Below are 17,651 nucleotides of genomic sequence, written 5' to 3'. Positions count from 1 at the left end.
CCTGTGGGCTGGGATAGGAATCGAAAGAAAGCCTTCCCTCTGAAGCCACTCCCACACCCACTGCGAGCATCCTTATCACAAGATGTTAAAGCAGTTTTTGCGTGTTTGACAACTTAGGACCCCCACGCAAAGCTGTTTGGGTGTTGACGGAGGCAGCCAAGGCCCCCTGCCCTCCCCTCTTCTACAGTGGCTCCATTTGTAGGACCGAGGCCCTCCGCCTTTTCCCTGCCCACCCTCTGCTGCTCAGCTAGGCAAGAGGAAAGTGGGGTGGAGGAGAAGTGGGGGAGGTGGGAGCCCGGCCCCAGGACCAGGCTGGGAGCACGTCAAACTTGGCCCAGCCCTGCAAGCTAGATCCTGGAGAATGGTCCCTAAGCGATGAGGCTGGGCTCCGGGGGAGGCCTCCCTCCCCTGACTTAGGAAGGACCATGGTCCAGGGCAGGGAGAGACCGTGAACAAGAAGGGGTCCATCAGTCAACGTGGGGACTTCTAGGACCCGCATATCTGGCCATCACTCCCGCAGGGGCTGTGGCTGCTGCCTCTCTGACCTTCCACGTGAGGAGGGAGGTGCCTTCACCTGAGGCAAGGCCTTGCAGCCCCACCCGGAAGGGGTGGGTTTCCCATCGCCCACCATGGGGAGTCTAGGCTAGCCTCCCTCCCCGACCTCCCCATCCCTTCCATCCTTCAGGGTCCTCCCACCTCACTGCGTGTCGAGAAGACCTTTTAGTGATGCGCTCCCACAGAATGCGAGGGCATCCCTCTTCTGGGATGGCCCTGATTTAAACACTCTTTTTATTACACTTGCCAGACCCTATGTCCTACCCTTCATTCATTCAGGAAGTAGGCCAGCCTCCTGTTAGGTCAGTTAGCGTCTCTCCTTCACCTGCTGCTTCCTGCTAAAAAACACATGGTGTCTAATAAATATTCCTGAAAAGCATTTTGAGGAACGAATCATCACTTGAAAATCCTTTTCTCCACCTTTAGCCCAGGGCCTCACGCCCAGTAGGTGCTCAGCATACAATTTTTTAAAAACTAAAAACATTTTTTGTATGATCTCCCCATGACTCATGTATTTGATGACTGGAAGTCTGTACCTTTTGACTCCCTTCACCTGTTTCGCCCACCCTCACCCCTGCCTCTGACAGATACCAGTCTGTGCTCTTTATCTGTGAGCTCAGGGTATTTGGGGGTTTGTTTTTAGAGTCTACATGTCAGTGGGATCAAATGGTATTTGTCTTTCTCTGTCTTACTTCACTTTAGCACAATGCCCTCAGGGTCCATTTATGTTGTTGAAAAGGTCAGGATTTTCAGTTCTTTGTTATGGCTGAATAATATTCCATTGTGTGTATTATATATATATATATATATATATATTTAAAGTATATATGTGATCGCAGTTTCTTTTAGCCATTCACCCACTGCTGGACTCTCAGGTTGTTTCCGTGTCATAGCTGTTATGAATAACGCTGCTGTGAACATGGGTTCAGGTATCTTTTCAAGTTACTGTTTTCATTGTTTTGGATATATACCCAGTAGTGGGATTGCTGGATCATATGGTAATTCTGTTTTTAAAGGAGCCTCCATACTGTTTTCCACAGTGGCTGCACCAATTCGCATTCCCCCCAGCAGTGGGGGAGGGTCCCCTCTTCTCCGCAGCCTCACAGCCCTGGTTATTTCTCGTCTTCTTGATGATGGCCGTTCTGACAGGCGTGAGGTGCTATCTCACTGTGGTTTCGATATGCGTTTCCCTGATCGTGAATGATGTTGGATAGCTTTTCATGTGCTGTTGGCCATCTGTAAGTCTTCTCTGGGAAGTGTCTGTTCAGATCCTCTGCCCATGTTTTAATTGGATTTTTTTTTATTGTTACTGAGTTGTATGAGTTCCTTACATATTTTAGATATTAGCCCTTTATCGGATGCATGATTTGCAAATGTTTTCTCTCACTCAGTAGGTTGCCTTTTCTTTTTGTTGATGGTTTCCTTTGCTGTGCAGAAGCTTTTTAGTTTGATGTAGTCCTTTTAGTTTATTTTTACTTCTGTTGCCTCTTCTTAGGGTGTCAAATTTTAAAAAACCATTAACAAACGAATGGCAGTAACGATTATTGAAATTAAGTTTTGAAGACTCCTGTAAGAATCCTGCATGTGCTGCATCTTAAGAACCTTCTATGTTCCCAGAGCGTATGGTATCTTGGTCCTTGCCATGGGTCTCTCATAAACGTGCCACCAGCATTTTCCCTCAAATTGTACTGTGTTGCTTTTAATCATGATGGTCTCAGACCTTCTGAGGTTAATCTTGTCAGATCAGGCTTCTCCTACAAACAGCAACATCCTCATCATCTTTCATTCTCCCTTCCTCCCTTGTCTACCCACGCCAGGGTGTAACTGAGCCCTGTAACCACGCTATGATATTTCTATGGTATAAACATTTTTCTAGCTCCCAAACTTTGCTAGTGGCTGTACACAGCATTTAAAAAGTTACAGCCGCTCTCCTCAGAGAGTTTGCATACTATTTATTGACGTAAAGCAGAGGTAAAATATTTCCAACTATCTGTAACTTGGAAGATGCTTTTCCTGTTTCTAACGAGAGCACATCATTACCCAGTGCCAGACTTCAGTCATTTTAAAGGTGTCTGAGGTCTCAGATGCTAAAACAAAATGAAGAAATGTCAGTGATATTGTTCAAGAAGTCAGAAGTCCACACGTACTCATGGCTTAAGCCAAGGGCTAACATCTCAAAAAGAGAAGGTCTACAGAGATGAAGTGATTGACTCAGGCTTGGGGCCCAGCCCCGCTGAGTTCTTCAGTGGTGATCTGGAGGGCTGGGCGGTGGGACACCTATAGGCCTGTGTCCTAGTAGAGACCCTGAGAGGTGGTGAGCCTTCTGAGCTGTGTTAGAGTGAAAGGGGTCCATAGCTAACCTCCTGATCTTGCCCTGGATGAGATTCAGACCCTAGGAAAGTCATGGAACCTGTGTCCCAATTCCATTTGTGAAGGGGCTCTGACGACCAGGCTCTGAAAACATGTGAGGATCCTTGTCCCAGAACACATCTGCTGAGAGATGGCCTGGCCATCCCAGAGTCCCCTGGAAGAGGGGATTTGGGGCAGCTCAGGGTGCAGCCCCCTCTTCTAGGCAGGCAGAGCCCCATCCCCTGTCCCCTCATCCTGGTCTCCTCCCAAGCTCTGCATCTCTGGGTCCCCAACCAGCCTGCTGACTCACCCCTGCAGGGAGCAGTAAGCAGGGGACACTGTATTCACTCTGCCCAAAGAGAGCCTGCATCTGACCCCTCGATTTTCAAAGATTCAGGTAGAGTTTGAAAGGAAATCTGAATCCAAACCCTTCAGTTATGATGTTTTCAGGGTTCAGAAAAAGCATCTGAAATCCCTTCTGTGGGAACTTCAAAGGGTTTATTCCAGTCTTCCTTACCCCCATTTCTTGAAATCTCAAAAAAGATGGGAGAGAAGAAAAAATGGCATATCAAAACCAAGGACAGAACAACTCTCTGTGTCATAAGTCAACACACGTGGCCTTCCTAGCGCTCGTCTGAAAGCCAGAGGCGGGTAGGATGGTCCTAGCCTTGCTGCTGGAATTTGCCATCACAGGACAGTTCTGGTTTCAGTGGGAGGGTCGGGGCTCAGGGAGATGTGTTTTCACTCCCAGCCTATTTAAAGAAAATGGCACAGACTTGCTGAGGAAACAGCCCGTGTTCTGCAGGCCCATGTGGGTTGTCCCATTAGCCACCCAGACCCGCACCCCCCCAAAAAAATTACTGTGCATCCTTTCTTGAAGACAGAGAACAATGAGACTGATGTTGGCTTCTGGAATGGAAAGGCAGGCGCAGAAGCCACCCACTCTCTCCAAAACAGAATGGCATGTTGTGTCTATAAATAGACATCGGACAGTGTGATTAATGAGCTGGTGGCTGAGTCATCTTCATTGTGAAGAGCTGCATTGCCGAGAATGTGGTGATGGACCTTTGGTTTAAAAAAAAGAAAGAAAGAAAATAGCACAGAAACCTGCAGTCTGCTCTGATTCCCCCAGCTCTGACCCTTTGCACTCTGGGGAAAACATGTGCTGAGTGTGGTCCATCCACACCCATGACTCAGCCCTTCACACATTCCCTTTCTCCCCGTGTGAGCACTTCCTTCCATTGTGGGGAAGTTTATTAATAACTGTCGTAACAATGAGGGTGCCAGCTATCTGCCATGTCTCCGTCCAGAGAGCTGAACTGATGGACGTCTGCCAGCTTGACGGTCAGGGCTGTGTTCAGCTCCAAATACACAGCCTAAAGTTGGAGTAAATCACATGATGTTTGGAGGTTTTTTCTTCTTCTTTTGGTCTTCACCCTTTCTTTTCTTTTTTTTTTTTTATTGAAGTGTAGTTGATTTACAATACTAGTTTCAGGTATACAGCAAAATGATTCAGTTATACATATAGATACATATTTTTTTCAGAGTCTTTTCCATTATATGTTATTACAAGAAATTGAATATGGTTCCCTGTGCTATACAGTAGGTCCTAGTTGTTTACCTGTTTTATCTATAGTCATGTGTGTCTGTTAATCCCCAACCCCTAATTTATCCCTCCGCACGCTTTCCCCTTTGGTAACCATAGTTTGTTTTCTATGTCCATGAGTCTGTTTTTGGTTTATAAATAGAATTTGTATCATTTTTTTAGATTCCACATATAAGTGATATCATATGATATTTGTCTTTTTTCTGTCTCACTTACTTCATTTAATATAATCATCTCTAGGTCCATCCATGTTGCTTCAAATGGCATTATTTTATCCTTTTTATGGCTGAGTAGTATTCCATTGTATAAATATTACCACATCTTCGTTATTCTTGATGGACATTTAGGTTGCTTCCATGTCTTGGCTATTGTGAATAGTGCTGCTGTGAGCACTGGGATGCATGTGTCTTTTCCAGTCATAGTTTTCTCTGGATATATGCCCAGGAGTGGGATTGCTGGATTATATGGTAACTCTATTTTTAACTTTTTAAGGAAGCTCTAGCTGTCCTCCATAGAGGCTGCAACAAATTACATTCCCACCAACAGTGTAGGAGGGTTCCTTTTTCTCCACACCCTCTCCAGTGTCTGTTAGTATTATTTTTTTAATGTTCTTTTTGGGGGGTGGGGGGAGGTAATTAGGTTGGTTTGTTTGTTTGTTTATTTTAATGGGGGTACTGGGGATTGAACCCCAGACCCTGTGTGCGCTAAGCACACACTCTACCACTGAGCTACACCAACTATTTTATTTTTTAAATTTCTGGAGACAGTGCTTTAAGAACTATCTCCCTGTCTCCCTATTTACCACAACTAATAAACACTGTGCTTCAATTAAAGAAAAAGAAATATTTCTGACCCCGATGAAAAATTTTCCAAACGTGCACTTTTCATGTGGAAAAAAAAAATCATGTTTAATTCCCTGAGACGCTCTCCAGAGATCACATGTTGATCCTGAAATCTGCCGTGTGGCTTTATTTCTCAGGGTCTCTTAGGACATCTTTTCTGTAAGAAATTCATGATTGAGGATTTGTAGGGGAAATAAAAAGCTCTTCATCCTAAAGAAGCATTCAGATCTTCCCTCATATTCACTCCTGGGGTGTCTGCCAAAACTCTTCCTCACAGCTTTTATAGATCTGCTGGGAATATGCCTTCTTCCTTTCTTCCCCCCCTAGAAATCTAAACAGACAGATTGTCGTTTCCTTCCCTTACTTGCAGAACAACAGATTTCTTTCTTCTTCGGGGTACTGTTTGTTTCGAATTTCCCCCTGGTTTCAGAGAGGAAAGCACCACTTCTGTCTCCTGAGCTTGGCGGGCTGGTCGTCTGTATTCCATCTGCATGAACAACAGATAAGCCCCAGTTCCCGGCAACATTCTTTTCAAGAGGATGCGTTCTCATATCCGGTGCAGAGTAGTCGGCTGGAGCAAATGCTCCATCTCAGCCCGACGGGGACAACCCTGCCCACGTTTGCCGGCTGGGAGGAGGGAGCCGCTGTGCGCGCCGGCGTCCCCACACATCCTGCCCTGGGGAGCCAGCTGCCCACGGGGTGAAGCCTGGAATTCCCCAGCCGGAACATGAGAAAGTCATCGAGGCGGTTTCTCCAGAGGTGGCAGAACAAGTTTTCTCCATGTCTCTGCCAGTAACACCCGTGGCACCTGGGAGTTTACGCAACAGACTTCCAAGCTCCCCCTGGACGTGCCTCTCTGACTCTGAGAGCGTCGGTCACTCTCCTGGCTGTGTTTGCACAGGAATTGTCTTCTTGGAGGTCAGATCTTTTTCTCCTCCTCCTTGACCTTTTGTTAGTGACCTATTTCTATAAAACCCTTTGGATGTGGGCTGAAACATGATAATCAGATAGCCAAAAAGAGATTTCCAATCTGGCATCATTCAAACAGATGTTTACTGAGCAGTGACAGGGACGAAAGGTTTTCCAGAGAGCTCACTCGAAGGCAGTCTTCCTGGCGGTGGAGCACGGAGACTTAACCTCCTCAGACTAGACCATCCTCCCTGAGGGTTCATTATCTAATCGGCCCTGGGCTGCGGGCTCACTCCTTAGACGGAGGCTGCCACCTCTCCCGTTTGTGTGCGGGCCTTGTCTCCTGCTTCTGCCTGCTGGACAGCTTTCCGTGGCCAGACCCAAGGCTCTCTGAGGGCCGGACCCATGTCCGGTAACCTGTCTCCCCCCAACCCCGCAACCTTGCACGCGGGAAGTGCTTCGGAGACTTCCGTTGCTTCGTTGGCACCTCTGAAGATCTGCAGGCACCTCCTCTGTGCCTCCGTGTTCATCCACACGGTGCTGCAGAGACGGTCTAGGCTGGAGAGGCAGGTGCAGCTGCACACTAGCCGTTCTTAAGACGGCCAGACAGAGAGCTCTGCCCCCCGTGATGTGTCTGTTCTAGGGGTGAAGCAGACCCCACAGAGCCAAGCTGGAATCCCAGCCCCGCCTCCCCACCTCCCGGTGACCTCTTCTGTGAAATTGGGGTTAATGTTTTTGTGAGGATTAAATGAAGTAGAACATGCGGGACATGCCTGTCAGGAGTTCTGTAAAAATCTCCTCCTTTCCCTGACTCCTCCTGAGTTTCCTGCAGGTGTGCCGTCCACCCGCCGTCCACCCGCCGTCCACGTGTCTTCCACGTTCTTGCCGGCTCGCTGTTCTCCCTCTTTTACATTATAAGGCTCCCCGGAATTGGGGTGCCGACTCCTAATAAAAGTCAGGGTCACTTATTAACGACACATAACTACAGATACTCATGTCACACCTATTACGTCCTGAGCTCCGTGCTAAGCGTCTTGGAAGCATCGTCTCATTTAATTCTCCCGACTTTTGAAGAAGTCCAGTTTTCATCCTCAGAGGGGAGGTGACAGGTTCAGAGAGGTTATGTAACACGGCCAAGTCTGCACAGCTAGCAAGTCGCCGAGCTGGGTCCCAAGCCCAGACTTGCCAGCTCTCAGCTATTGGCTGGTAGAATCCCGCCTCAGGAGGCTCCAAGACCCGCTGATGTTTCCCAAGGTGTGTTCACATCATTCTTGCCCATAAACTTGGTGCTGCTTGAGAGTTTGACCAATGACAGCAATACAGTCTTCATGCACTACTTAGCTCTTTCAAGAATATTTAAATCACCCATTTCTCCTTGGGTTCCTACGTCGACTCATTAGTCTTGGACAGCCCTTTCCAGCTAGCATTTGGCTACTATCTTGTCAGTCTGTATGTTTTGAAATCTCACTCTTTGGCTCCAGGAGAGAAGTTCCGTCCATCTTCATATTTGGTTAATCCCAAACACAGATCAGATTAAACTCTTGCTTAGTATCCAAGTGCTTTGGTCTCTTGTTAAGATGAAGAGGTAAATCCTTAGGTGCTGGTTGATAATTAGACATTTCCTTTCGATTTGAAGCCAACTGTAGTGAGAACTGCGAGAAGGACCAGATCTGACGGGATGCTTGTCTGTTCCAGAGGAAGGGCTGGCAGAGAAAAGCGGAGGGAAGATGGCGCCATGTGTAAGGCTCCTTTTGTAAAAACTGCAAAAATGACCACTGGCAGTGAGAAGGAGCTGTCTAAGTAAGTTGCTTACTAAGTACTCGATCCAAGTTTGCAGGAGTCTTGGAGGTTGGTTGATTGATCGTTTTCTAGTTGGAGACATCATGGCTCTGAGAGAGGTTAACAACCCAAGATCTGGCACCAGTTAATAGCTGACTTGTGTTGGGTCTCTTTTATGTGTCCCTGCTCCTGTCAAAGATAGCAGATGTCCATCTTGTTAATTCCTAAGGGGCTAAACTTGGAACCTTGGAGCGGTGTTGCATGAGAAAAGACACGTATGTGTTCACATAACCGGAAGTGGGTAAAGCATTGTAACCAAGAGCTTGTACACCGTTCACCAAGTCTAGGTGCTGATTTGAGATTATTTCTCTTTTTTTTAATTTAATTTTGTTGTTGTATTTAATTTGGGGGGAAGGGGAGGTAATTGGGTTTATTTGATTTATTTTTAATGGAGGTACTGGGATGGAACCCAGGACCTCATGCGTGCTAGGCGCACACTCTACCACTGAGCTGTGCCCTCCCCACTGAAATTAGTTCTGTGTCTAGAATCTTCCTGGATGCGCTCACAGATCTTCAGCGTGTAAGACTCTCATTGCCCTGAGTACCTGAGGCTCTTCTGATTGTGTTTCTCCCTGGATTCGTTCTGTTCTGTCACTGGAGGGGATTAAGGGTGAATCTCTGCCTCCCAATTTCTGGCCTCCCTTTTAGCTGTCGCTCATGCCATCCAGAGGCCGCCCAGAGGGCACTGGTGGAGGCGGTGGGGAAGCTTCCTCAACATCGCAGAGCACCTGCTCCTTCTTCTGATGCCCTTGAGTATCTCTCTGAGGAGCTGTTACTGGGGCATCCTTGGCACTGGTACTCAGCCACCTCCCCTCCTGGTTGCCTATGTGTCTGGTTGCAGGTAGCAGCCGCACAGGCTCAGATCCCACCAGCTCCAAAAGAGAGCAGCTATGACAGCTCCGAGCGCGTGCCCGGGGAGTGCGTTTCCTTTACAGAGACAGGGGCCCCAGGAACCTCTTTGCAAATGCAGCGTGACAAGAACCCCAGTGCAGAGCTGCCCTTCGCTTGAGGAGGGTGGAGCAGGGGGCCCCAAGAATCTGCTCAATCTCCTTGTCCCTGTCCCATCCTCATCCACAGCAGCCCCAAAGGCATCACTGCAAACCCAGGGGCTCAAGAAACTAGAACTGGAAACAGTGCCTAGACCTCTGTTGCTCCTTGTAAAGATGAGCTTGGAGAGGGGAGGGTATATAGCTCAGTGGTAGACGGTGTGCTTAGCATGCACGAGGTCCTGGGTTCAATCCCCAGTCCCTCCATTTAATAAACAAATAAACTAATTACCTCTCTCCCCACCAAAAAAAAAAAAAAAATTTAACAAAATAAATAAATAAAATAATAAAGGTGAGCTTGGAGCCCCAGTGCTACCCACATTGCACAGACAGGTTCTTTTTTTGGCAAAGGTCTCCTTGAGCCGTGGGGAAGAAATGGTAATCATTTCTCGCTCTGTAATCCTACCCTGTGTGTACGCGTGTGGGTGTGCGTGCTCTCTCGTGGGAAGTCTGCCCTAGACGCTGAGGGTTCACCGTCCCAGGCCCAGTGCGGGACGCTGGACATGCGTGATCTCATTAGTCTTTACAGCAGATCGAAGAGAGCAGGTCACTTGCTCAGGGCCACCCATGTAGTGATGGTTTAGTGTGCATCAAAGCCAGATTGTTAAACCCTCCAGCAGTTACCAGGAACACGGAAATCTGCAGGTCTGGGCCAGGCAGCTCCCTTAGTTTGCAAAGATTTAAGTTAGTACCTGGCACCACGTTCCTCATGACGCAGCTTCAAGAATCAGGGTGCGAAACAGAGCCAGCCAGCGTGAGTGGCGCTCTATCCGGAGGCAGCCTCTTGAGCTGTCCACTCTGTCTTACGTGGCTTTGGTATTTAGGCTAATTATTCTAAATAGAGTTAATACAGGTAGCATTGATGAGCTCAAGACCAAAGCTTAACTAATCTCATAACTAGAGAGCAGATCATCCAAAACCGTTGTGCTTTACCACCCAGAGTTTAATGGTTTAATGTGATTTGTTGTGATTTTTGCCATCCGTGTGTGTATATATATATATATATATATGGAATTCTGAGCTTTGACTTCATATCATCATTTTCTATTGAGACCTAGGCAGGAGTAAAGGGAAAACGACTTTTTCACTTGTGCTAGAAATTCTTTAATCTTCTTGGACCTAAGTTTCCACCCAGGCCTGTTTTTCCAATCTGAAGTCTGACTTCCCTCCAGTATTATTTTACATTCTTATTAATTCTTTAAATGATGGAATAAAGACCACCTCATTCAATTTTTCCTGTGCCTTCACCTGTGAGCGGCGACTGTGACGAAGGGAGTGAGATTAACATTAAGGATGATTTAGCTGCGTTCTGTTAGACAGACGCAGACTGGCGATAGTTCAGGACTAGTAAGCACAGGTAACTGACTCATGGAGGTGGAGACCTGAACCACTTCAAAAAGGGGAGCCTGCAGTAAGGTCCAGCCATGTGTCACATGGGTGTGATGCCATGTGGAGTTAGTATCTGAGAACCATGAGGTAATGGAGCCTTCATGAGAGTCAGACTTTTGTTGGAGTTTGCTATTGAATTTGGAAACCTGGGATTGACGCATGATGAAATCCAGGAAAGAGCTACAAAAATGATGAAAAGTTTGGAAGGTTGATTCTACAAACAACTTACAGGTGCTAGAGTTCTCTACCCAGATGAGATGCAACTTAATTATAGCATCCAAGCGTATGGCTGACAAAGCTTGTTTGTTTATTCAAGCTAATATTTATTAGCTGCTGTGGAGGCAGAAAGATGGTATATCCCAGCAGAGATGGTTAGTCTCTATTTCAAGCTAGAATGGGATGCGGGTGGTGGTGGAACCCAAGTTGGAGTCAAAATGTGCATAGACATTGAGAATTCTTCTCTTTGTTTTTGTTTCGGAAGGAGAGGTAATTAGGTTTACTTATTTGTTTGTTTATTATTATTTTTTTAAGGAGGTACTGGGGATTGAACCCAGGACCTTGTGCATGGGCTTAGCACGTGCTCTGCCACTGAGCTCTACCCTCCCAGCCCAGACACTGAGAATTCTTGAGTATTAGGGTTATAAGAACTAGGTGCGTGGCAATTGAGGGAATACGGAGCTGCTTGCTCAGAGACTAAAAAGGAGATTCAGAATTGTGTATTTATGGGGATAAACTGAGCATTGCGGGGTTCTTGATACAAAAGCGTAGAAGTCCCTTCTAGTCTTATGATTCTGAGATGACTTCTTTACCACTGGAAGAAACAGAGCGGTCGACTCTGGGAATATGATTGGATGATTCTCAAATCTGCCATCCGTTCACGGAATTGTCCCAAAATGTTTCAGGAGGAAATGCAGTTCCTACCCTTTCGTCCAACAAATCTCACTGGCAGTTTTACTGGGATGACAATGATTCTATTATGCAGCTCCTGAAGATTTGACATCATTATGATGTCAAGCTTCCAGTCCGTGGCCACAGTGCGTCCCTCCGTCTGGGGTCTTTAGTTTTCCTCAGCAGAGTATTAGACTTCTCAGTAGGAATCGTGTACACCCTTCCCTAGACGAGTTCCCTAAGGGTTCGACGTCGTCTGCTGCTGTTGGAGGTGGCATCACGTGAGCCCCCAGAAAGCACACGCAGTAATGCCCATCCGTCTCTGACACGGGCACAAGAGGCCCAGGAATCTTCAGCTTTCCCCCTCCCAGGGAGTCCCGGCGCCTTGCCTACCCCATCCAGGCAGAGAAGGCATGAGAGCTTCACTGCGGGAAAACCGTTTCAGAACCCAAACACTGCAGCCCAGAAGTGGTCCTTCTGGCCCAACCTAGGTCTCTCCAGTTGGCATTTCAGCTTATTTCCCTTCTGTTTGGCTTACAGTTGGCCTTCCACAGAGGGTTCCTGTCTGGCGGTCTGCTATTTGAATCATCAAGCAGATACTTCTGTGCTGCGTGTGAAAATATGTGTACCTTTTATTAGGAGGGAATTTGCTCATGATAGAGTATTGAGCTGAAAAAATACAATCAAAGCTAATTTTATTTTTAAAATATACATGCCTAGATTAAGAAGCCAAAAGAAAATGCACTACTGGTTATCTCTGGGTGTCTAGCTTGTGAATTATTTTTACACGTGTCTACATTGTCAGAATTTTTATGCTACGTGTGTATTATCTTTGCTCTAAGCCAAAAAAAAGAAAGCATTTTTAAAGGAAAAAAAATTAAAACTATGTATTAAAATGACTGGCTTACACTTCATTTGCCCCTTCATGGTAGGAAAAGTCTATGAAAATTTGCTAGGGAAATTAAAATGGGTGTGTGACATAGCTTGGGATAATCAAGAAAGAGACAGCCTTCTCCAGAGGTGTGCATTTCCCTGTCAGTCCTTCTGACTGACTGTCAGTTACACCGAGTGCTGAGAGTCCGCTTCTCACACTTGGAGCTGAGCACTTGTTTCATTTCACGCTCCCTGGACTCCGGGGGTAAATCCCCCAGCCGCAGCGTGGGCTCTGGTTCAGTTCCTTCGTGGTCCAGATGTGTGTCCCCTTGTCAGCTGGCCAAGTGACCCCACTGTTAATTGACAGGTTCTCAGGAATCAGACAGTTCTCAGTCGGCCAAGAAAGACATGCTGGCAGCCTTGAAATCCAGGCAGGAAGCCCTGGAGGAGACACTTCGCCAGCGGCTGGAAGAGCTGAAGAAACTCTGCCTCCGAGAAGCGGTAAGCAGTGACCATTCCGTCCTGGGGAAGTCTGCGTTGTCCCTGCCCTCATCTGTCTTCTCTTTTTATAAAAGGCCAGGGTGGGCTGCATAAGGAGTGTAAGTGGGAGCAACAGCTCTTCTGAAACCCAGATGTTGACAACACCCAGCCCCTGGGATGAGCGCCATCAGAAACAGGAGTCTTGGACCGGAAGGAGACTCCCTGACCCCAGTGAAAGCAGGTCCTGGCTGAATCCCACATGGGGCCCCACTAGGGACCAAATGTCAAGTCTTACCAACAGTCACGAAAACAGTTGTGAACAACAATATTTGCACGGTGCCCCGTAGTTTATAAAGCATTTCGTCATGTAATAGTGCAGCACTGGATATGATGGTTTGCTACCATTTTCCTAAGATCTTGTGCCTGAGTTTATCGTTGTGGTGGCTTTTGGTTTCCTTGAGTGTATTTCAGATTGACCTTTGGAGGTCGTATTGAGAGGCATCCTCGGGATTCAAAAGGAAATCGGATTCCACCTGATGCGTGATCCCCTTTAAAATTCACAGTCTGGTGTCTCTCACAATCTGGTGTATCTTCCACTTTTTTGTTGGGGCGTGGTAATTAGGTTTGTTTGTTTATTTATTTATGGATGTACTGAGGATTGAACCCACGACCTCGTGCGCGCTGAGCACTCTACCACTGAGCTAGACCTCCTCCACTTTTTTTTAAATGAAACTTTAGCCTAGTAAGCTAAAAAATCTCCTTTAAATGTATGCGAAGCAGTGCTAGTATGTGCACTAGTCTCCTACCTCACTGGGAATTTGAGGCTTTGCAGGTCACTGTCCATATTTATTTGAACATTCGTTTCCACCATCTTCTGCTTACTCCAGGATTCATTGTTACCATGTGTGAAGACTAGATTTTTCAGTGCAGCTCATGATCCTCTGTGTGTGTGTGTGTGTGCGCACATGCGTGCTTGTGCTTGCACATGGACACGCTGGGGTGGGAGCCTTCTGGAGAGAGATTGCCCCGCATATGACATCACAGGGACCCCTGTTGGTCAGCAGGTCAGAAGGGGGAGTATAAAGAGGGTTCCAAACTGAATCCAAGAGCCTTGCTCCCCTCCCCCAAATAGCAATGTCTTGCCGCAGGAGGAATGAAACATGGGGCCACAGCCTGAGATCATATTACAGCCCAACTTGGCTTCATTACGCCCTGGATTGATTTTAAACCAGAGCCGGCTCAAAGCGGACCCATGTTAGCGCAAATCCATGGCAAATCTTCAGCAAGCACTTGTCCCGGCTGGGGCATGTGCTCTGTGACGCTGTGACTATTAGCAATCTTTTTATAAAGACTATGCTGGAAGGACTGAAAAGGCCAGGGTTTGGATGTCTGCATTTAATCTTCTGTGAAGCCTTGTTTTGTTTTTAATAAAGGCAACATCCCTAAACCCAGCAGGGAATCGGCATCAGAAAATCGGTGAAACATGTCCAGGCAAGGTTAGCACGCCTGTTAAAGGTCTCTGCGCTGCTCTTAAAAATAAAAGCAAAATAAGGAAAACAAAGCTGCTTTTCATACTGTTGACACCCGAAAACAGAACTTGAGGGTCAAAAATAACCTCCCAAGAAGCCAGCGGCGGGCAGACTGCGTCTGTGGGTCTGTGTTCCCACCAGTCCCCTGACTCCTCTGAGGTTACGGGACAGGAGAATTTCTGGCCAACTCTGTCCTGCCCTTTCACTGTATCACACATGCCATGCCCTGCTGCTCGGGGGACTGAGAAGCGCCTTTCGTCCGTTGGGGAGTGGGGCAGCCAGAATGAGGTGGGGGGAGCGTTTGGCAGAATATAACCAACACAAGTATACAAGAGTGGGTACAGCTCAGTGGTAGAGCACGTGCTTAGCATGCACGAGGTCCTGCGTTCAGTCCCCAGCACCTCCGTGGAAGGAAGGAAGGAAGGCAGGAAGGAAGGAAGAAATTAATTACCTCCCCACTCCAAATTAAAAAAAAAAAAAAAAAGAACAAAAACCCAAAACAACAACAACAACAACAAGAATATAAGGGGAACCAAGCAAACCTCCCCAACAGAGTGTCTTGAATTATTCCTTCTCCACGCAGCTCTGGTCACATGTGAAATCAGATTAAATACGGAAAGTCAAGACCTAGACCCGAATACTTTTGAGCAGTTGGTGGAAAACTCAGTAGCTTCATTTTCTCAAAAAGATACTTTGTTTTCACACCACAGACTCTGCAGAGTTATAAATCAATGGCCGATTGAACAGCTTTTCCCTCCTTTTTATAAGTTTCAAGGTAAAAAAAGAAAGTCCTAACAGTATAAAAATCCCCCATAAGTTATGTTTTTTAGAGGCAGACTTTTAGGGAAGCCAATGAAAATGGTGCAGAATAAACACATAATTTTGGAGACATTTGAACCACATTTTTAAAAAAAGCAGAAGAAAAAAAAAACGAAAAGAAAATTGCAGAGCATTTCAGACTTAAAGAGTTGGCCATTGTGCTCTGAAATGCTTACACCGAGGAATCAGAAGCCCAAGAGGTCATTTCCCGGTGGCCTGAACCCCGGAGGCAAGCGGTCCAGGATCACGGGGGCTGGGTGTGCTTGTACTGCTGGTTGCACACACTCACACGCACGCTCACACACCCTAGCGGGCGCAGACATCCATCTCAACGTTCCCGAGAAGAGCCTGCCAAGCTCCCCCACCGTCAGAGCGGCTCCTTGCTCCTCTGTGCAGCCTCTGTGTTGACTTGGGACTGGAAGCCAAGGGTGGGCTCTAGCTGGGAGTGCCACCTGTCCCACTGGAGGCAGGCAGTGGCTCTCCCGGGTTTTTCCGGTCCTTGGAAGTGACTCCTTGCAGTTGATGACTTGGCTCCACCACACAGATGAACTGCTAACTCAAATTTGATCTTTATTCAAGCCCAGACATAACCCGCTCATGTAGAGCCTAATTCTAACCCTGAATCATTCTACAGACCTTTATGCAACGTCTAAGTGATTGTCACTATGGCGGTCTGTCAACTAAATTCACTGTCATTATGTCCACAGCAATGAGATTTCCAGAGCCTCAAACACACACACACACACACACCAGATTTTTTAAAAACAGACTTGTCAATAATGTGAATTTATATTTTCACTTTTGACTGAAACTCACTTCTGTACATATTTAATGTCTTTTCAGCCTGTTCCTTGAGCATCTGGCCAGAGCAGAATAATTATTACTCATTCTCAGCTTCTGAATTATGTAATAATAATGCCTCTTTCTGGGATTTGCCATGTAGATACTGCTCTTCCTAAGAAAATTCATTTAAACCTTTCAGAATATTTGAGAGGGACTATTCGATGATCAGTAGAAGGGGACAGAGTTTGGAGCCAGAAAGACAGGCGATCTCATGATAGGTCTGCTGCTTCCTGGCCGGGCGGCCTCGCCGGGTTCAGAGAAGGCCCGCTGGAGATACCTGGGAAGTGTACAAATGAATGAAATTTGGGTTTTATGATGGAAGCCAATGGTGATTTTATTTACTCAACAGGAATTTCCTTTGGGAAAAACTTTTCCAAGGGCATCTGTCCATAAAGGAAGGACTGCTCTCAGACATTTTTAGAGAAACGAAATTGCATTGCAGAAACTCCCATTAACCTTAATATTGCGTAAGGTTGGAATCTATGCATTGAGTCTATGCTTTGAAGTGTGTGTGTGTGTGTGTCCGTCTGTCCGTCCGAGAGACCGGTCACACACTCCTCTGATCTCCTCCCCCCTCGTGCTGTTGCACTGATGCAGGAGCTGACAGGCAAGCTGCCGGTCGAATATCCCTTGGATCCAGGGGAGGAGCCACCCATTGTGCGAAGAAGAATCGGAACTGCCTTCAAACTGGACGAGCAGAAAATCCTGCCCAAAGGAGAGGTGCGTGCTTCTCTCTGGGGTTGGACCCTCTCACACCCGCCTCACTATCCTGTGGGCAGAGGCTCCTCGGTTTTCTCTGAGTGTCTTCATTCTACCTGATGCCAAATGCTGTCTCCTCTTTCCTCCCGAGCATCTCCTTTGACCTCTTCTTCTTAAGTCAGCTGGTTGGTCAGCCCGTGGCTCCCGTTGGTAGGACTGACGAGTTGCCTTGTGTGAACTTGTAATTTGTGATTTCCGTGGAGGTTGTGTGTCTAACTCGACAGGCCGGTCGCAAGTGGCCAGGTTAATGGAAGAATATTCCATAACGCTCACATGTACTTTTTAATGGCCTCCCAGCAATTGTTACTGAGAGCCAAGTGTAATGTGTTAGAAAACAACCAGAAAAGAAAGAAAGCAGAGGTCACGCCAGCAGGTGCATGATGCTGGGGAAAGACAATCAGGCCTGCCCTCGGTGGTCCTACCTCCACTCGGCTGCTGGAATCACTGCCGGAGCCTGAGCAAGATGCCTTCCCCACCTCCCTTGCCTGCGCTCAGAGGAGCCAGTGAAGCATCCTTCTATTTTACCCTCTTTGGCTAAAGATCGGTGGGGGCTGGGACCGGGGAGTTCAGACCTGGGGGCAGGGGGCACTTGGCTCTCCAGTTAATAGGTTATCCAGTCTCAGACCAAGAGAAATTCAAGGCCAGGCATACCTCAGACCCCAGGGCATGTCCAGGAAATGTCTTTCCAAATTTATTCCAAATCAAGTTACTCATTAAAATGCCATTGAACAGGAGGCTTAAAAGGGCAGGGATCGAAGCCAGTGGAGAAGGGGATACTGTATGTGTTTAGGTTTTTTAAAAAGTGAGAGAAACTGACGTCCTCACGCAGCACCTGGGGTGGGGGGGCCTGAGAGTGAGTTCAGAGGGAAACGCACGGGCCCTGGGGACGAGGGAAGGCGTGGATCAGTCTTCTGAGGTCTGTAGT

At 47.1% G+C, this 17,651-nt stretch overlaps 1 protein-coding gene across 9 annotated transcripts in view; it reads left to right on the top strand.

Annotated features, from left to right (window-relative positions):
• The window catches only part of FRMD4A (FERM domain containing 4A), a 577,190-nt gene that overhangs the window by 533,756 nt on the left and 25,783 nt on the right, over positions 1-17,651 (top strand). For all 9 annotated transcript variants that reach the window (XM_064479529.1, XM_064479532.1, XM_064479533.1 and 6 more), the window contains 2 exons: positions 12,664-12,797; positions 16,565-16,687. In XM_064479529.1, the coding sequence (XP_064335599.1) occupies positions 12,664-12,797; positions 16,565-16,687 (257 nt within the window). The remainder of the gene's footprint in view (positions 1-12,663; positions 12,798-16,564; positions 16,688-17,651) is intronic.

The sequence above is a fragment of the Camelus dromedarius genome, chromosome 26, assembly GCF_036321535.1.
Source record: "Camelus dromedarius isolate mCamDro1 chromosome 26, mCamDro1.pat, whole genome shotgun sequence".
NCBI lineage: Eukaryota > Metazoa > Chordata > Mammalia > Artiodactyla > Camelidae > Camelus > Camelus dromedarius.
The sequence above is the reverse complement of the archived record's forward strand: the minus strand, read 5'-3'. Positions and strand labels throughout refer to the sequence as shown.